Source organism: Carassius auratus, chromosome 5 (assembly GCF_003368295.1).
Source record: "Carassius auratus strain Wakin chromosome 5, ASM336829v1, whole genome shotgun sequence".
Lineage (NCBI taxonomy): Eukaryota > Metazoa > Chordata > Actinopteri > Cypriniformes > Cyprinidae > Carassius > Carassius auratus.
Window position 1 is genome coordinate 7,249,446 of NC_039247.1, and position 14,673 is coordinate 7,264,118.

Genomic DNA, 14,673 nt, shown 5'->3' on the forward strand with positions numbered 1-14,673 from the left:
GATGCCTTTGTAGTTCAGTGCTTTTCCTCAGTCGTCTTTCTCTGCCCTTCATCAGGATAACGAGGGAGAGGACGAGGAGCGTCTCTGGCGGGATCTCATCATGGAGCGTGTGACCAAATCAGCGGATGCGTGTCTGACAGCACTGCACATCATGACATCATCACACATGCCCAAAGCCGTGTACATTGAGGACGTGATCGAGAGAGTTCTGCAGTACACTAAGTTCCACCTGCAGAACACTCTTTACCCGCAGTATGATCCGGTCTACAGAGTCGACCCTAAAGGAGGTGAGAGACTTCGCTTCTGCTGAAGGGCTGTTTTTACATGATGCAAAATCATAGAATATTCACTAACAGTTTGTTTTAAAGCTGTTAACTGTATTTAATACCTAAATTAAGAAATAATTCTTTGGCAAATTAAAAAAGCTCCAAGTAAAAATAAAGTAATAAATATTAGTACTATTCTTTTACATCTTAATGAAAATGACAAATAAAATGTAATAAATATTTTATATATATATTTTAGTTATTTTTTTATTGATGATGGTGGTAAAATTATATTTAATTTATTTGATAAATTTGCTAATACTATTTACTGCCATTTTACGGCCTTTATTGCAAATCACTTAACTTCTGCTGAAGGCCTGTTCGCATCAAGTCTGATGTGTATACATGGTACAAAAGTTTATTTTTATTTTTATTTAATGTCTGAATGATTTCTTGACAAATGTATGAAGAAAAAATGTTCCCTTCAATTAAAAAAAACATAAGTATGTTGCATGAATTGTTTGATCTGATTAATAGGAGTATAAATACAATCACAAATAAAAATCAAGTACAGTACTTTGGTTCAGTTTGACAGAGTTCTTAGAAATGGATTAAGCTTCAAATCTTTCTTTTTTACGTTTATATCGATTATTAAAATGACATATTTTATAAATTAACTAAATTTAATCATAATAAGAATTATTAAACACATTTTACGTTGATATTTACTGCCAGTATAATGCCATTGTTGTAAATCACCAGTACATTAAATGACATTAAATGTCAACAGTTTGTTAATGTAAATGAACTGCTTCCTAACATTTTCATGTGGTTTGAACCATGTGTGGTTTCAGGTTCCTTGCTGAGCTCCAAAGCAAAGCGAGCCAAGTGCTCCACCGCCAAGCAGAGAGTCATCATCATGCTCTATAACAAAGTGTGTGACGTCGTCAGCAACATCTCCGAGCTGCTGGAAATTCAGCTGTTGACTGATACCACAATATTGCAGGTAGGAACTGATGGGTGCAGTCTATTTGTATATACTCTCTATAGTTTATTGGCACTTATTGAATGTTGTATCGCTCTGTGTCGTTGTTCTTCTGTAGGTTTCTTCGATGGGCATCACTCCGTTCTTTGTGGAGAATGTCAGTGAGCTGCAGCTGTGTGCCATAAAGCTGGTGACAGCGGTATGTTTTCATAAATTCAGACCTTCTTAAAAAAAAACACAACAAATTCCTTGTGTTTGTCTGCACACTTGGCGAATAAAGCTGATTCTGATCTGATAAATGATGAGTACACACATAGATGAGCTCTTTTATAAATGTAATGACATTATTTTTTACAATTACCTAAATAACTACAAAAATTTCCTTGTCAGGAAAGTCTTTCTTTTTTACTTTTTTTTTTATTTAATTTTTTTTGCAAATTAATTTAAAATTGTGGTCCTTTTAATACACATTTTGACTTAAAATCAGGATTGCTGCTTTTTTGTCTTCTTTTTTTGCGACCAAAGTTGTTGTGGCAATCAGAAAATTATTTTTAATGTTATAATTTAAACTATATCTAAAAACATGTCACCGATGGAGGGTTTTTGCTTCTCCCTTTGTCTCAGGTCTTCTCTCGTTACGAGAAGCATAGACAGTTAATTCTAGAGGAGATTTTCACCTCTCTGGCCAGACTGCCCACCAGCAAACGCAGCCTCAGGAACTTCAGGTACTGTTATAACTGCTTGTATTCAGCTGACAGTTCTGCCTAAACGTAACTGTGATAAACACAAGCATTTCCTGCACGTCATATCTGTGTTCAGGTTGAACAGTAGTGATGCTGAGGGGGAGCCCATATTCATTCAGATGGTTAGTGCTCTGGTGCTGCAGCTGATTCAGTGCGTGGTCCATCTGCCCTCTGAGAAAGACTCTGAAGATGATCATAAGAAGGTATTAGTTGCTCATCCACCGCCCTCACATTTTTATTATTGCTGTAGATTACAGGATACAATATAATTTGATCTGTTTTTAGGTTGACGACGATGTGTTCATTACCAACTCGTATGAAACGGCTAGACGGACGGCTCAGAACTTCCTCTCTGTCTTTCTCAAGAAGTCAGAACAACCCTCCTTTTCTAAATTTTTTCTTCTTCATGAAGTATTTGTGTGTGTGCAGTATTAACTGTATGTTTTTGTATTGTTACTACTACTCAGGTGTGGTAGTAAACAGGGTGAGGAAGACTACAGGCCGCTGTTTGAGAATTTTGTGCAGGATCTGCTGTCTACGGTCAACAAACCCGAGTGGCCCGCTTCAGAATTACTGCTGAGCCTGCTGGGAAGATTACTGGTATGAACAAGCCATAGCCAATCACATTATCTGCAACATAGCCTGCATTTCCCTGACCATTTTAAACATGAAAACACATGCAAATTTATGATGTTATGTGATTTAGGATTAGGAGTTAATGATGGAGCTTCAGGCGATTTGTGCTAAATAAAGTTTTAAAATGTTATTATATAATTATAAATATAATGCATATATTTTTATTTCACAATTAATATAGGTTATTACTGTTTTTATTATAAATTTTTATAAAATTATGTATGCGTGTATGGATAGATTAGAAAACTAAAAGCTACCCATATTTTACTTAAAAATACAGTGTCCTTGTTGCATATTTCTTGTACTTACTACAGTAATAAGAGTATTTTATTTATAATTGTGAGCATCTCTAAACCAGGTTTATAGAATTGTAAATAGTGTTCCTGTGGCTCAGTGGTAGAGCATTGCGTTAGCAGCGCAAAAGGTTGTGGGTTCGATTCTCAGGGAACACGTTATTTAAAAAATGTTAGCCTGAATGCACTGTAAGTCGCTTTAGATAAAAGCGTTTGTTAAATTTAAATAAATCAATAATAAATCAGTTTGGATGATGAAAGAAAATAGTTACAGCGATTGCAGTGAAACTCATACAGATGATCTTTCTTCTTCAGTGACCCTTGACCTCCATGCTCTGTCCCTAGGTGCATCAGTTCAGTAACAAGCAGACAGAGATGGCACTGCGAGTGGCATCTCTGGATTATCTGGGTACCGTAGCAGCCAGATTGAGGAAAGATTCTGTCACCAGCAAGATGGACCAGAAAGCCATCGACTGCATCATCAGAGAGGTATGCGAACATGTATCTACATTACACATGCTGGTGCATGTGTGCATCTCATAAACACTCAATTTTCAGTCTGCGTTTTTTTACTTAATGCTTTTTCTATGTGTCTTTAGAGCTCAGAGGGAGATGAGACTCAGCGGTTGCAGAAAGCCTTACTGGGATATATGGATGAGAATGCAGAAACAGACCCTGCCCTCGCAGTGAGTCCAGCTCAGATGCTCTTCATGTCCTGTGGCCTTTATGTAGAGTCCTGTCAGCCTTTGAGTTTTTCCATGGTCAAGTGTCATCATGTATAGTGTGCAACAGTACCAGTCAGATGTTGAGACATGCATGACCCAATTCGTTTCTCATGATTTTAAAAACATTTTAAACTGAAGGTGTCTTCTTAAAATCTTAAAACTATAAGGAAAATTTAAAGAGCGAATCTGTAATATATATATATATATATATATATATATATATATATATATATATATATATATATACTCTAAATTGAAGAGAATGTAGATTTTATTTCATATTTCCATTTGTGTTATTTTTTAGTGACATTTAACTTCTGAAATAATATCCCATTAAATGTAGAGAATACTGTATGTAATTTAAATATGATTAATATTAATAATGGAATGATTCTATAAATATTAATATTATTTATAACGTTGCACATGCACAAAATCATAGTTTTAATGATAGCAGATATCAATAATTGTTGTAATTTATTATTATTATTATTTTTAATGATGATGATGATTAATAATGTTAGTGATAATAATTATGTCATAATTATTATATAAAAGAGTCTTGCTCAAAATTATCATTTTACTGATAGCAGATTTCATCAATTTGCCTGATTTTTAATCCTTAAAACCCTTAATCCATTATGACAAACGTGCCAATCTGATTTTGTATTGTAGTTTGCACGCAAATTTTACATCGCTCAGTGGTTCAGAGACTGCACTACGGAGGCTGAGAAGGCCATGAGGAATCAGAATCAAAAGGAGGATGACTCTGATGGGACACAGCATGCCAAAGAGCTCCAGGCCACCGGAGACATCATGCAGCGTGCAGAAACTCGCAAGAAATTCCTCCACATCGTCATTAAATCAACACCCAGTCAGTTTACTACTCTCAGGTATTACCATACACGCATCACTGCTTTAACCCCTTTGCGTGCAAACATCGCTGACGGCCCCAGTTTATTATTGTTTCACTTTCACAGCACATTAAACATCACTGTCTTACTTCATCTGGACAAACTGTGCATCAATGGAAAGTTTAAAGACTCAAGCTTCGATATTTGACCAATATTTTGATAAAACATTGTTGCAGTGACAGATATTTAGTGATTTATGTCAGGAGTGCAAAATAATAAATCCGTATTATGCCACATTTTGAATAGAAATTCACAACTCACTCATATTCAGTCACGTCAAGAGCGGTTTATTTGTGTTCACATAGACTCACTGAACAGCGTCAATAAGGATTTACAGACCAAAGATGCATATCTGCGGAGATATATGGATATATTTACTGATGTTTACTTCATATTTCTTCAGACAGAATCGTCATTTCTATTCATTTTCCACGGATTTACGCGATCAGATGATAAACAGCCTCTCCCAGCGATCTCTGTGTGCGTGCAGTAGTCACAGCTCGTGCGGTGTGTGACTCAGACTCTGATTGGGTCTTTCAAACATCAATCTTAGAGTTTCATATCTGGACACCGCCCCATCGTGTCACATGCTTCCTGCACACTTCCTGGTAGTTATCTGGCCAAAACAACACTGAAACACCTCTGTACACACAAAATATCCGAATAATAAACCCGCGATTACGATAGTAAAGCTTGGTATGAGAATTTCTTGAGATCTGGGGCGTTTTTATAAAAAAAATCGAAAATGTACATCGGAAATGCTAACTTGTGCAGCGATGAAAAAGGCTACAAATAACATATTTTTACAACAGTAAACGACCAAATTCCACCCCTGATCGCTAAAGGAAGTTATTATAAACACTCGATCGGGGTTTAAAGTGAGTTTTGAGTAAACGTGTACTAATAATTTCATAAATTGTCAGATGTAGCTTGATGCTAACGTTAGCACCAATGCTACTAATAGCAGGTGCTTTTCTTCTTCATAATGCATTTTTGTCTCAATAATTCACGTAAGGTCGTAAGAAAATGTTTTGTTGTATTTTTATAGTAAGACTTTTGATAAATAAGGGCTAAATGCAAAGAGAGACTGAAGTGAGATCGCTGCTTTGTTGCTTTGTAAAGCCTGAAAAACCACAATCAAGGCTAATAAAGGTGGAATAAAAACAAAAGAATAATGATAAAAGAATAATGCGAATAATGTGTCATACTTGGCGGAGGTGTGAAAGAACCGTTTGGTGAGAACAATACAATCATGATTCGGGCAGTTTTCAACAGTGAAACATACACAAAGAGCACAGGAAAGTTTACATGTGAGATCTTACAGAGATGACAAGGGCCATAAATCAATCTGATTAGCCTTCTCTAAAAACACACATGACATGGCCTTAGAAAATATTTCATAAAATTCACAGTTTTACAGATTCGATTATGAAATTTTTTATGAAGTCTTGGAAGACTTGTGGCCTTAGCTACACTGTGTTTTCAAACTCATTTCCTACATCAACATTTTTTTAAATACATTTAAAACATATGTTTTTAATATTTTTATTTTTGTTTTTATGTTTGAGCTTATATATCTCTATTATCATAACAGTCTGAGTGATTCTGATTCCTGAACAGTAAACTTTAAAGTGTCAGCTTTGTGAACAAAGGTTGGTTATGTATCTAGTCAGAAAGAATCATGAGCAGAAACCTTTTTATTTTGGGTATGTAATTTCGGTCTCCATGCCAAAAAAGGGGGGTTACTAGTAAGGGGTTAATGATGTAACATCCTCCGCCTCAGTCAAGACTGTATCATACGGGTTATATTGTGGAATTAATGCCAAATAAATCTTTTGACAGGATGAACTCAGACACTGTGGACTATGAGGATGCCTGCCTTATTGTACGCTATTTGGCTTCCACCAGGCCCTTCTCTCAGAGCTTTGACATCTACCTGACACAGGTGAGAAGATTGATCTAAAATATAGATGAAATCAGTTTCCACCTGGTATTAATGTGCATAACCAATGCATCTTTTTTGTATTTTCCTTTAGATTCTGAGAGTTTTAGGGGAGAGTGCCATAGCTGTGAGGACCAAAGCCATGAAGTGTCTGTCTGAGGTGGTGGCTGTTGACCCCAGTATACTGGCCAGGGTAAGAAATGCAACAGAATTAAAACTGGCAGCACAACACTATAGATAATTCTGCTGGAGTTAATGTCTTTTAATTGGTGACTTTGTCTGTGTTGTGTAGTCTGATATGCAGCGTGGTGTTCACGGCCGGTTGATGGATAACTCCACCAGTGTGAGGGAAGCGGCGGTCGAGCTGCTGGGACGGTTTGTGTTGAGTCGACCTCAGCTGACGGAGCAGTACTATGACATGCTCATCGAGAGGATACTGGTATGACAGCACTTCAGAGCACTGTCTGAAAGTTTAAGCTTTAATCAATGTATATATGTAAATGTACAAACTACCATGTGGGGTCAAGTTCTTTTTATTTATTTATTTATTTTAAAATAATTATTACTTTTATTCAGGAAGAATGCATTAAAATTGATGTTTATAATATTATTATTAATAATTTTTTTTGCTTTCTATTAAACAAAAAAATCCTGAAAAAACGGTTTCATGGCTTCCTCAAAAATACACAGCACTGCTGTTTTCAAGATAATAAGAAATGTCTCTTGGACGACAAATCAGCATATTACACTGATTTTTTTTTTTTTTTTGAAGGATCATGTGACACTGAAGACTTCAGTACCATTTATTCTGCTGAAAATTAATCTTTGCCATCCTAGGAATAAATTACATTTTAAGCTATATTACATTAAAACTTGGTTATTTTAATTTCTAATAATATTTCACAGTTTTGCTGTTTGTTTTTGATCAGATAAATATGAACATGAGACTTAAAAAAAAAAAAGTATGATGTATACAACTTTTATGATCTCATAACAATTTGTGAATATAGGTAATGAACTAGAAAATACAAAAATATGAATACAGATTTTGGAAGTTAATGGTGACCTTTTAAAGGCCTAGGACATTAGACAATGATGTGAATTTCGGCTTGAAGTCTTGATGGTTTTTTTCCTGCTATGTTGAATACTGTGCATGTAATCTGTGAAAAGTTACAATTGTTCTGATGTGCTTTCACTCCAGGACACCGGTATCAGTGTGAGGAAGAGGGTGATCAAGATTCTGAGAGACATCTGTTTAGAGCAGCCCAACTTCAGTAAGATCACAGAGATGTGTGTGAAGATGATCCGCAGGGTCAATGACGAGGAGGGCATCAAGGTGCAACCACGTTCTTTCCTTTGTTTTACATGATAAATGCAGCGCTGAACTTCTGTTGTGATAGCTTTTTCCATTTAGTGACAAAAGTGAGCTAACAGTTTTTCCCTCTCTGCAGAAACTGGTGAATGAAACATTCCAGAAGCTGTGGTTTACACCCACAGCCAACCACGACAAGGAGACAATGAACAGGAAGATTCTCAACATCACTGATGTGGTCAGTCCAGATCTTTATATTCTAATATTTATTATGTATTTATTATATACCCAACACATTCATACACAAACACATATTTTTATATGTATATGTGTGTGTATGTGTGTGTGTGTGTGTGTGTGTGTGTGTGTGTGTGTGTGTGTGTGTGTATATAAAATGTTGTCAGTTTGCTTCCAATTCAGCATTTGTTTTATTTGGCTCTAAATCCGAGTGTGTCTTCATTATCAGTGTGAGAACCACTGCAAGCTGTTTGTGGTTGTAACTGGGTAACACTAGAGAAGACGTGTTTATACCTTTTGGTTTTACTACCAGAACATAAGGCCTTCCAGTGGCGCTTGCATCTCTCTGCAACAGATGTATTGCAAGATATGCAAATGTAAGCTGCTCCCTGAAAGCAATTTCTGAATATGAATTGGGTCAGAGGTCACAGATTCTACCTGACCTAAAAAGCCACGGCATCCAACTGAGCAGCTCTATATGACCAGAGGCATATTAAACTATGAATAAATCAACTCCTCAACTTTCAGTGTAAGCGTCACTTTCGATTGTCAAGTGCACTCATTCCTCAGTCTTTGGCGACCTGTGTAAGCATAGAGTCTGAAGAGGAGGGACGGGAGAAACAACTCTCCAATATTATGAATCTGGACTGCAGTACCCATTTTAACCACTAGTCATCGCTGTCACACAAATCAATCAGATCAGACTGACTCCTGTCCACACCTAAAGAGCTAGTGTGAATATGGCGTTTCTCTAAAATAGTGCATCATCCCCAAGCTGAACTTGTTCTTTTCTGTACTGCAGGTCGCTGCCTGTAAGGACACTGGCTATGACTGGTTTGAGCAGCTCCTGCAGAACGTAAGTGTTATGTCAAATCCATTTCCCTCTTCTGGACTCCAGTTTGGAGGACTGTAGAACTGTAATTCACCGTGTTTTGTTTTTAATAGCTGTTAAAGTCAGAGGAGGACTCGTCCTATAAGCCAGCCAGGAAGGCCTGTGTTCAGTTGGTGGACAATCTTGTGGAGTACATCCTCAAATACGAGGAGGCACTTGCAGGTACGCACATTCTACTAGACTTGGGAAATCTGGTTTGTTTTAGCATATCACTTGATTCATTCTGTAAAGCCTGATATATTAAATAATAGTCACCAAAAATATAGTTTTATTGAAATAGAACAGCTTATTGAACACTTAAGCAAAATATAAAAAGTTTGCATTTGTGCTTTTTTTGAGTAACATTTATATGATGCCTTAGACTTTCATGTTTCATGTAGTATGGTATAGGAGAATATAGACCTCATACTCAGTAACACTTTAATTTTATCTGGTGGACCAAACTGAGCGAAATATGCAGTTTACTGATATTGCTGAAAATTATGTAGCCAAGAAGTATGATAGAATTCTAATAGCTTTTAGTTTTATTGTTCAAAATTACATACAGTGATGGTTGAGAGATGAGCAAATTATAGCCTGATGTATCTCATTTGATGCATTGATTTACACTATTTCTCTAAAATAAAAATGTAAGGATAATCAAGTAAAGCTAAATTGCTTCAGTCCAGTTAATGTTCATCTTAAAAAATTAATAACAATGTTTACTTTATATTTATTTTTGCAGTTGAAATCTTCAATGATTTTTCAGATGAATGTAGTAAATTGTGTCCGAGTTTTTTCATCAGGTTTTAATCATGTTGATAATTTAGAGGTATTAAAAGTGTGAATATCAAATGTAATACAATAGGCTTTATAGGTAGTTAATTTAAATGAATTGAATCAAAAACAGGATCACTTTCTACTTTAACCATCACTCAGTTTTCCTTTTTTAGTTTGTGTGTGTGTATTTATTTATTTATTTTTACACACACACACACACACACACACACACACACACACACACACATATTAATGTTTAAGTTTCTTTTAATGTAAATTTTGTAAATAATAAATTATTGTATGTATTCAGAATTAAGTTAATTAACTTACTAGTTTAGGAATATTTTTCCCCCGAAATGTATTAATTTGCTGTTGTGATGCTGTCTGTGTGCAGAGCACAAGAGTGTGAACTCAACGCGGTTGGTGGCGTGCATCACCACACTGTATCTGTTCAGTAAGATCAGAGCGCAGCTGATGGTCAAGCATGCCATGACTATGCAGCCCTACCTCACCACCAAGTGCAGTGTAAGTTCTGACTTCAATTTGAACAGAAAACCTGCCATTTCTAATAATAAACTGGAATGATATCTTAAATCTAGAAAAATAAAAATGACATGTTTTCTGTCAAAAAAAAAATAATATATTTTATATTTATGAAATGTATTACTCCGTTATTGTAAATGTTATAAATTGACTTATTAAAGTTTCATAAACTCAGTTTATTGAACATGCTTTTTTAATTATTACAATTTATTAAAACGTTAAAATTGAATCCAGAAAACTGGCTGAATTTGGGAAGATTTTAAACTTTTTGCAGAACTTTTACTAAGTTGTTGCTAAATTGTAAAGGTTGAATGATTTTAATTAGTTTTTATTTTTATTTTATTATTATTACAATTTAATTCCACCATTAAAACATAATCCAGAAAATTGCATAAAAGGCAAAAACAGAATCCAGTAAAATTGATGGAAATAAATGGAATTTGGGGAAAAATTACCCAATAGGGCCCTAAAAATGCAACTTTTGTTAAAACTTTAATGAATAGTTGTTAAATTGTGGTGTCTTGATTTTAATTAATTAATCACTTTTTGATTATGTTTGAAATTTTGTTCAAGATTAGAAATTAAATCCAGAAATATTAAAACCTCAAATGGGGAAAAAATTCAATATTTGAGGTCATTCTGCCATCTAGTGGCTGTATACTGCTAGTTTTTTAAGATAATATTTTGTCAAGGTATATGTGTCATAAGATTGTTTTCATTTGTTTTTAGTGTTTGTGTAATGCATTTGTCATTTTCCCAGTCTCAAAGTGACTTCATGGTGATCTGTAACGTTGCTAAGATCCTGGAGCTTGTGGTTCCTCTGATGGATCACCCCAGCGAGAACTTCCTGACCACCATTGAGGAAGACCTGATGAAGCTCATCTTAAAATATGGGATGACCGTAAGTGACCTGTACTCACACAATACTCATGCACTTAATTCACATATCTCAATTAACATTTGATTTACCTAAAATACTGTAACAATTTTAAAGTGATTTATTGTGTAACTTTTTAAAGTGGGCACAGCACACAGTTTCTGCCAATCTCATGATAATCTTGAGTACCTATAGAGTAGAATTGCATATCATATGCAATAGCTTTTCTCTGATAACAGTTGAGCTCCTAGAGGCGTGCTGTGGGTGGAGCTAAAGATTCAAGAGCACATGCAGCTTATGCTCTAAGCTGTGACATCTACATGAATAAAATAGGAACAAAAATTCTGACTCAGATTTGATTTAATTTGTTTATAAAACATTTGTCACCAAAATGCTGGGAACAAACACACTTGCACAACTCTGTTGCTGCCCCGGAGAAACAAACTGCATCCTCTGTTCCCTTAACCTTGTGTAGCTTCCCAAAGAACCCAGTGTTATCTTTCCCTCACAACCAGAAACACACTTCTTTCAAATCCTTCTCGAGCAAGTCCTGTGCTTCATCTGTAGATGACTTCTGTAACCTGAATGAAGCACATTTATGTGCTGCTTTTGCTCTTGCTCAGCATGACGTGTGCACACGCTTTTCCAGGAGAAGTGCCTATACAAGGAATTCTGCTCTTTTTGATGTCATAAAGAGCCATATAAAAAAAAAAAAAACGTTTTGAAACTTAAACAAACCCTGAAGGTGCGAATTTTGCATAGAAATACTCTGTCCAACACACCTCCCCTCTTAGAATAATGGTAAAAATGTTCATTTGTAAGATCCATTAATCTTAAATTAGCTCCTCAACTGGCTGGTTGTTCATTTGACGCTACATGTGGTTACAGATAGACTTTTGAAACCTATTTCTACACATCCCACTAAGTTCTTTCTCTTTGTATCCTTTCACACAGGTTGTCCAGTACTGTGTGAGCTGTTTGGGTGCGATAGTGAATAAAGTGACTCATAATTATAAGTTTGTATGGGCCTGTTTTAACCGTTATTATGGGGCTCTGAATAAGCTAAAGCTACAGCATCAGGAGGGTACGAACAGCATGGCACTGGCTGCCACCAAAGCAGCCCTGCTCAGATCTCTCTTCACCGTGGGAGCTCTCTGCAGACACTTTGACTTCGACCGTGAGCAGTTCAAGGGCACTACTAAGGTACACAACCTTTCCTGATATGCAATTATACATAAACCTGCACCTAATTTACATGCAACCATGATTGCCATGTTTTTGTTGCTCATTGACTTAAGCTTAATAAGCATTCAGAAACACTAATTTCACTGAAACAAGACTTAAGTTGCTTAATATTTGTATTGTATTGATATATCTAGCTTTTTAAAACTTATTTATCTATAGATATTTATGGGAATTTAATCAAATATTTCTAATATTGTCAGTTTGTTTAATTCTCAGTTTTATTACTTGGATTTTGTATGGTTTATTTTAATTTATGCTTAACTATATGTTATTTAAACCTGAAATCTTGCACTGTTATTGACAGGTTGTGATAAAGGAGAAGGTTTTGGAATCATTACTGTACTTCACCAATCACGAGGATGAAGAAGTTAGATGCAAAGCCATCATTGGGTTGGGTAAGATGATGCAGTCATTGTTGTTTTCATATTTTTATATTCTATTATAGCATGTATTCATATTTTGAATAAGCTTTTTTCAGTTTTAGTACATTTGTTATGTGCTTTTATCAGTTGTGTTTTTATTATTTCTGTATAGCTTTAAAATGTATTTTTAGTTTAATTCAAATTAATTTATACTTTAATTTCTGTTATTTTAGTGCTTCAGTTAAAAATTATTTCAGTTAATTGACAAGGCAACATTTCTTTTTGATGTTCATATTTTATTTCAGCTTTAATTTAGTCAAAGCAGTGTTCTGTAGTTTTAGTTTTTTTAGTTAACTATTGCAACGCTTCAAAAGTAGAACTGGGTAGTGCTTAATTTGTCAGATGCGTAATTGTGTATTTTCTCCACTTTTTGTTACAGAACCAGTTCTCTGATTGATTTCATGTTTTGAATCATAGCAATTATACTTATTATTAATATTATAAGTACTGAATAAAAAGAAAAAACACCATCATTGCTTTTCTTATGCCGTGCAGGGTTCCTGTTCATCATGCACCCGAGTCAGATGTTCGTTCCAGAGGTGAAGTCTCTGTATAACGGGCTCCTGTCTGATAAGCGTTGCTCCATCACGCTAAAGATCCAGGTGTTGAAAAACCTCCAGATGTATCTCCAGGAGGAGGACTCTCGCATGCAGGAGGCCGACAGAGAGTGTGAGTGACCATTAACATATGTGTAAAGATTTAGTTATGAGAATAACTGCAGAAATTCATATGGTGACATTGACCACACTAACAGCAGAAAACTTTGCCAAAACTCCATAAGGCTCTATAAACTCTGTAACACCCTTAAAGAAAGCTTGTTGTGTTTTTATCTTTTCAGGGCAGAAATTGTCAAAGCAAGAGGATCTGAAAGAGATGGGTGACATCTCCTCTGGTATGAGCAGCTCTATCATGCAGCTCTATTTGAAGCAGGTGCTAGAGTCTTTCTTCCACACGCAGTCCAGTGTACGACACTTCGCCCTCAATGTGATCGCTCTGACCCTCAGCCAGGGACTCATACACCCCGTACAGGTACACACACCCCTATACAACAACACTGACACTATAAACCCAACGTCAGTGTCATCACTAGTCCTGAACAGAATTATGAACTTCGGCACATCTCAACTCTTTTCAAGTTGTGTGGTTTTACATTGCTATAATTACAATGCCATATTCACGGGTTTGATTCCCAGGAAACATGCTTATGAATAAAATACATTGGTGCAAGCAATTGCAAAGTAAATAGCATTTTTTTTTACAAAAGATGTTTTAATGTTAAAGTCTCTTTTGCTCAACAAGGCTATTTTATTTAATAAAAAAAATAGCAGTATTGTGAAATATTATTACAAATGAAACTATTCTATTTTACTATATTTTAAATGGTAATTTATTCCTGTGATCATCATTACTCTAGACTTCAGAGTCACATGATCTTCAGAAATCATTCTAATACGCTGATTTGCTGCTCAAGAAACATTTCTGATTATTATCAATGTTGAAAACCGTTGTGCTTCTTTATATTTAGCTGGAAACCAAATAGAAAGTAAAAAACAAACAAACAAAACAGCATTTATTTGAAATGCAACTGTTTTGTAACAACTGTTAGTTTCTTTTTAAAAAATCATACTGACCCCAAACTTTACATAAATGTTCTTGCATAAGTACTAATTTAGTAGTGCTTTCAGCTATAGTTAAGAGTGCTTTATTCCAGTTAACACAATTTAATAGATTTGATTGCATCCCTTTTTTTTTTTCTTCAGTCCACTTAGAAAATGTTTATTTAAAAAAAAAAAGGTAGTGGTCCTACTCATCACTGTCACAACCTTAGCTGCAGAACTTGCACACTAACACGGACTTGACACTTTCGTTCCTCCTCCCATTC

The 14,673-nt window shown here is 35.3% G+C and overlaps 1 protein-coding gene across 3 annotated transcripts in view; it reads left to right on the forward strand.

The window, feature by feature from the left end:
• LOC113073048 (nipped-B-like protein A) overlaps positions 1-14,673 on the forward strand; it is a 37,673-nt gene that overhangs the window by 17,542 nt on the left and 5,458 nt on the right. For all 3 annotated transcript variants that reach the window (XM_026245923.1, XM_026245931.1, XM_026245940.1), the window contains 23 exons: positions 56-287; positions 1,121-1,272; positions 1,370-1,450; positions 1,876-1,976; positions 2,071-2,197; positions 2,280-2,362; positions 2,462-2,594; positions 3,269-3,412; positions 3,523-3,609; positions 4,324-4,541; positions 6,405-6,507; positions 6,599-6,697; positions 6,797-6,943; positions 7,706-7,840; positions 7,956-8,054; positions 8,856-8,909; positions 8,999-9,107; positions 10,099-10,229; positions 11,008-11,148; positions 12,079-12,327; positions 12,674-12,764; positions 13,287-13,460; positions 13,630-13,820. In XM_026245923.1, coding sequence (XP_026101708.1) covers positions 56-287; positions 1,121-1,272; positions 1,370-1,450; positions 1,876-1,976; positions 2,071-2,197; positions 2,280-2,362; positions 2,462-2,594; positions 3,269-3,412; positions 3,523-3,609; positions 4,324-4,541; positions 6,405-6,507; positions 6,599-6,697; positions 6,797-6,943; positions 7,706-7,840; positions 7,956-8,054; positions 8,856-8,909; positions 8,999-9,107; positions 10,099-10,229; positions 11,008-11,148; positions 12,079-12,327; positions 12,674-12,764; positions 13,287-13,460; positions 13,630-13,820 — 3,081 coding nt within the window. The remainder of the gene's footprint in view (positions 1-55; positions 288-1,120; positions 1,273-1,369; positions 1,451-1,875; positions 1,977-2,070; positions 2,198-2,279; positions 2,363-2,461; positions 2,595-3,268; positions 3,413-3,522; positions 3,610-4,323; positions 4,542-6,404; positions 6,508-6,598; positions 6,698-6,796; positions 6,944-7,705; positions 7,841-7,955; positions 8,055-8,855; positions 8,910-8,998; positions 9,108-10,098; positions 10,230-11,007; positions 11,149-12,078; positions 12,328-12,673; positions 12,765-13,286; positions 13,461-13,629; positions 13,821-14,673) is intronic.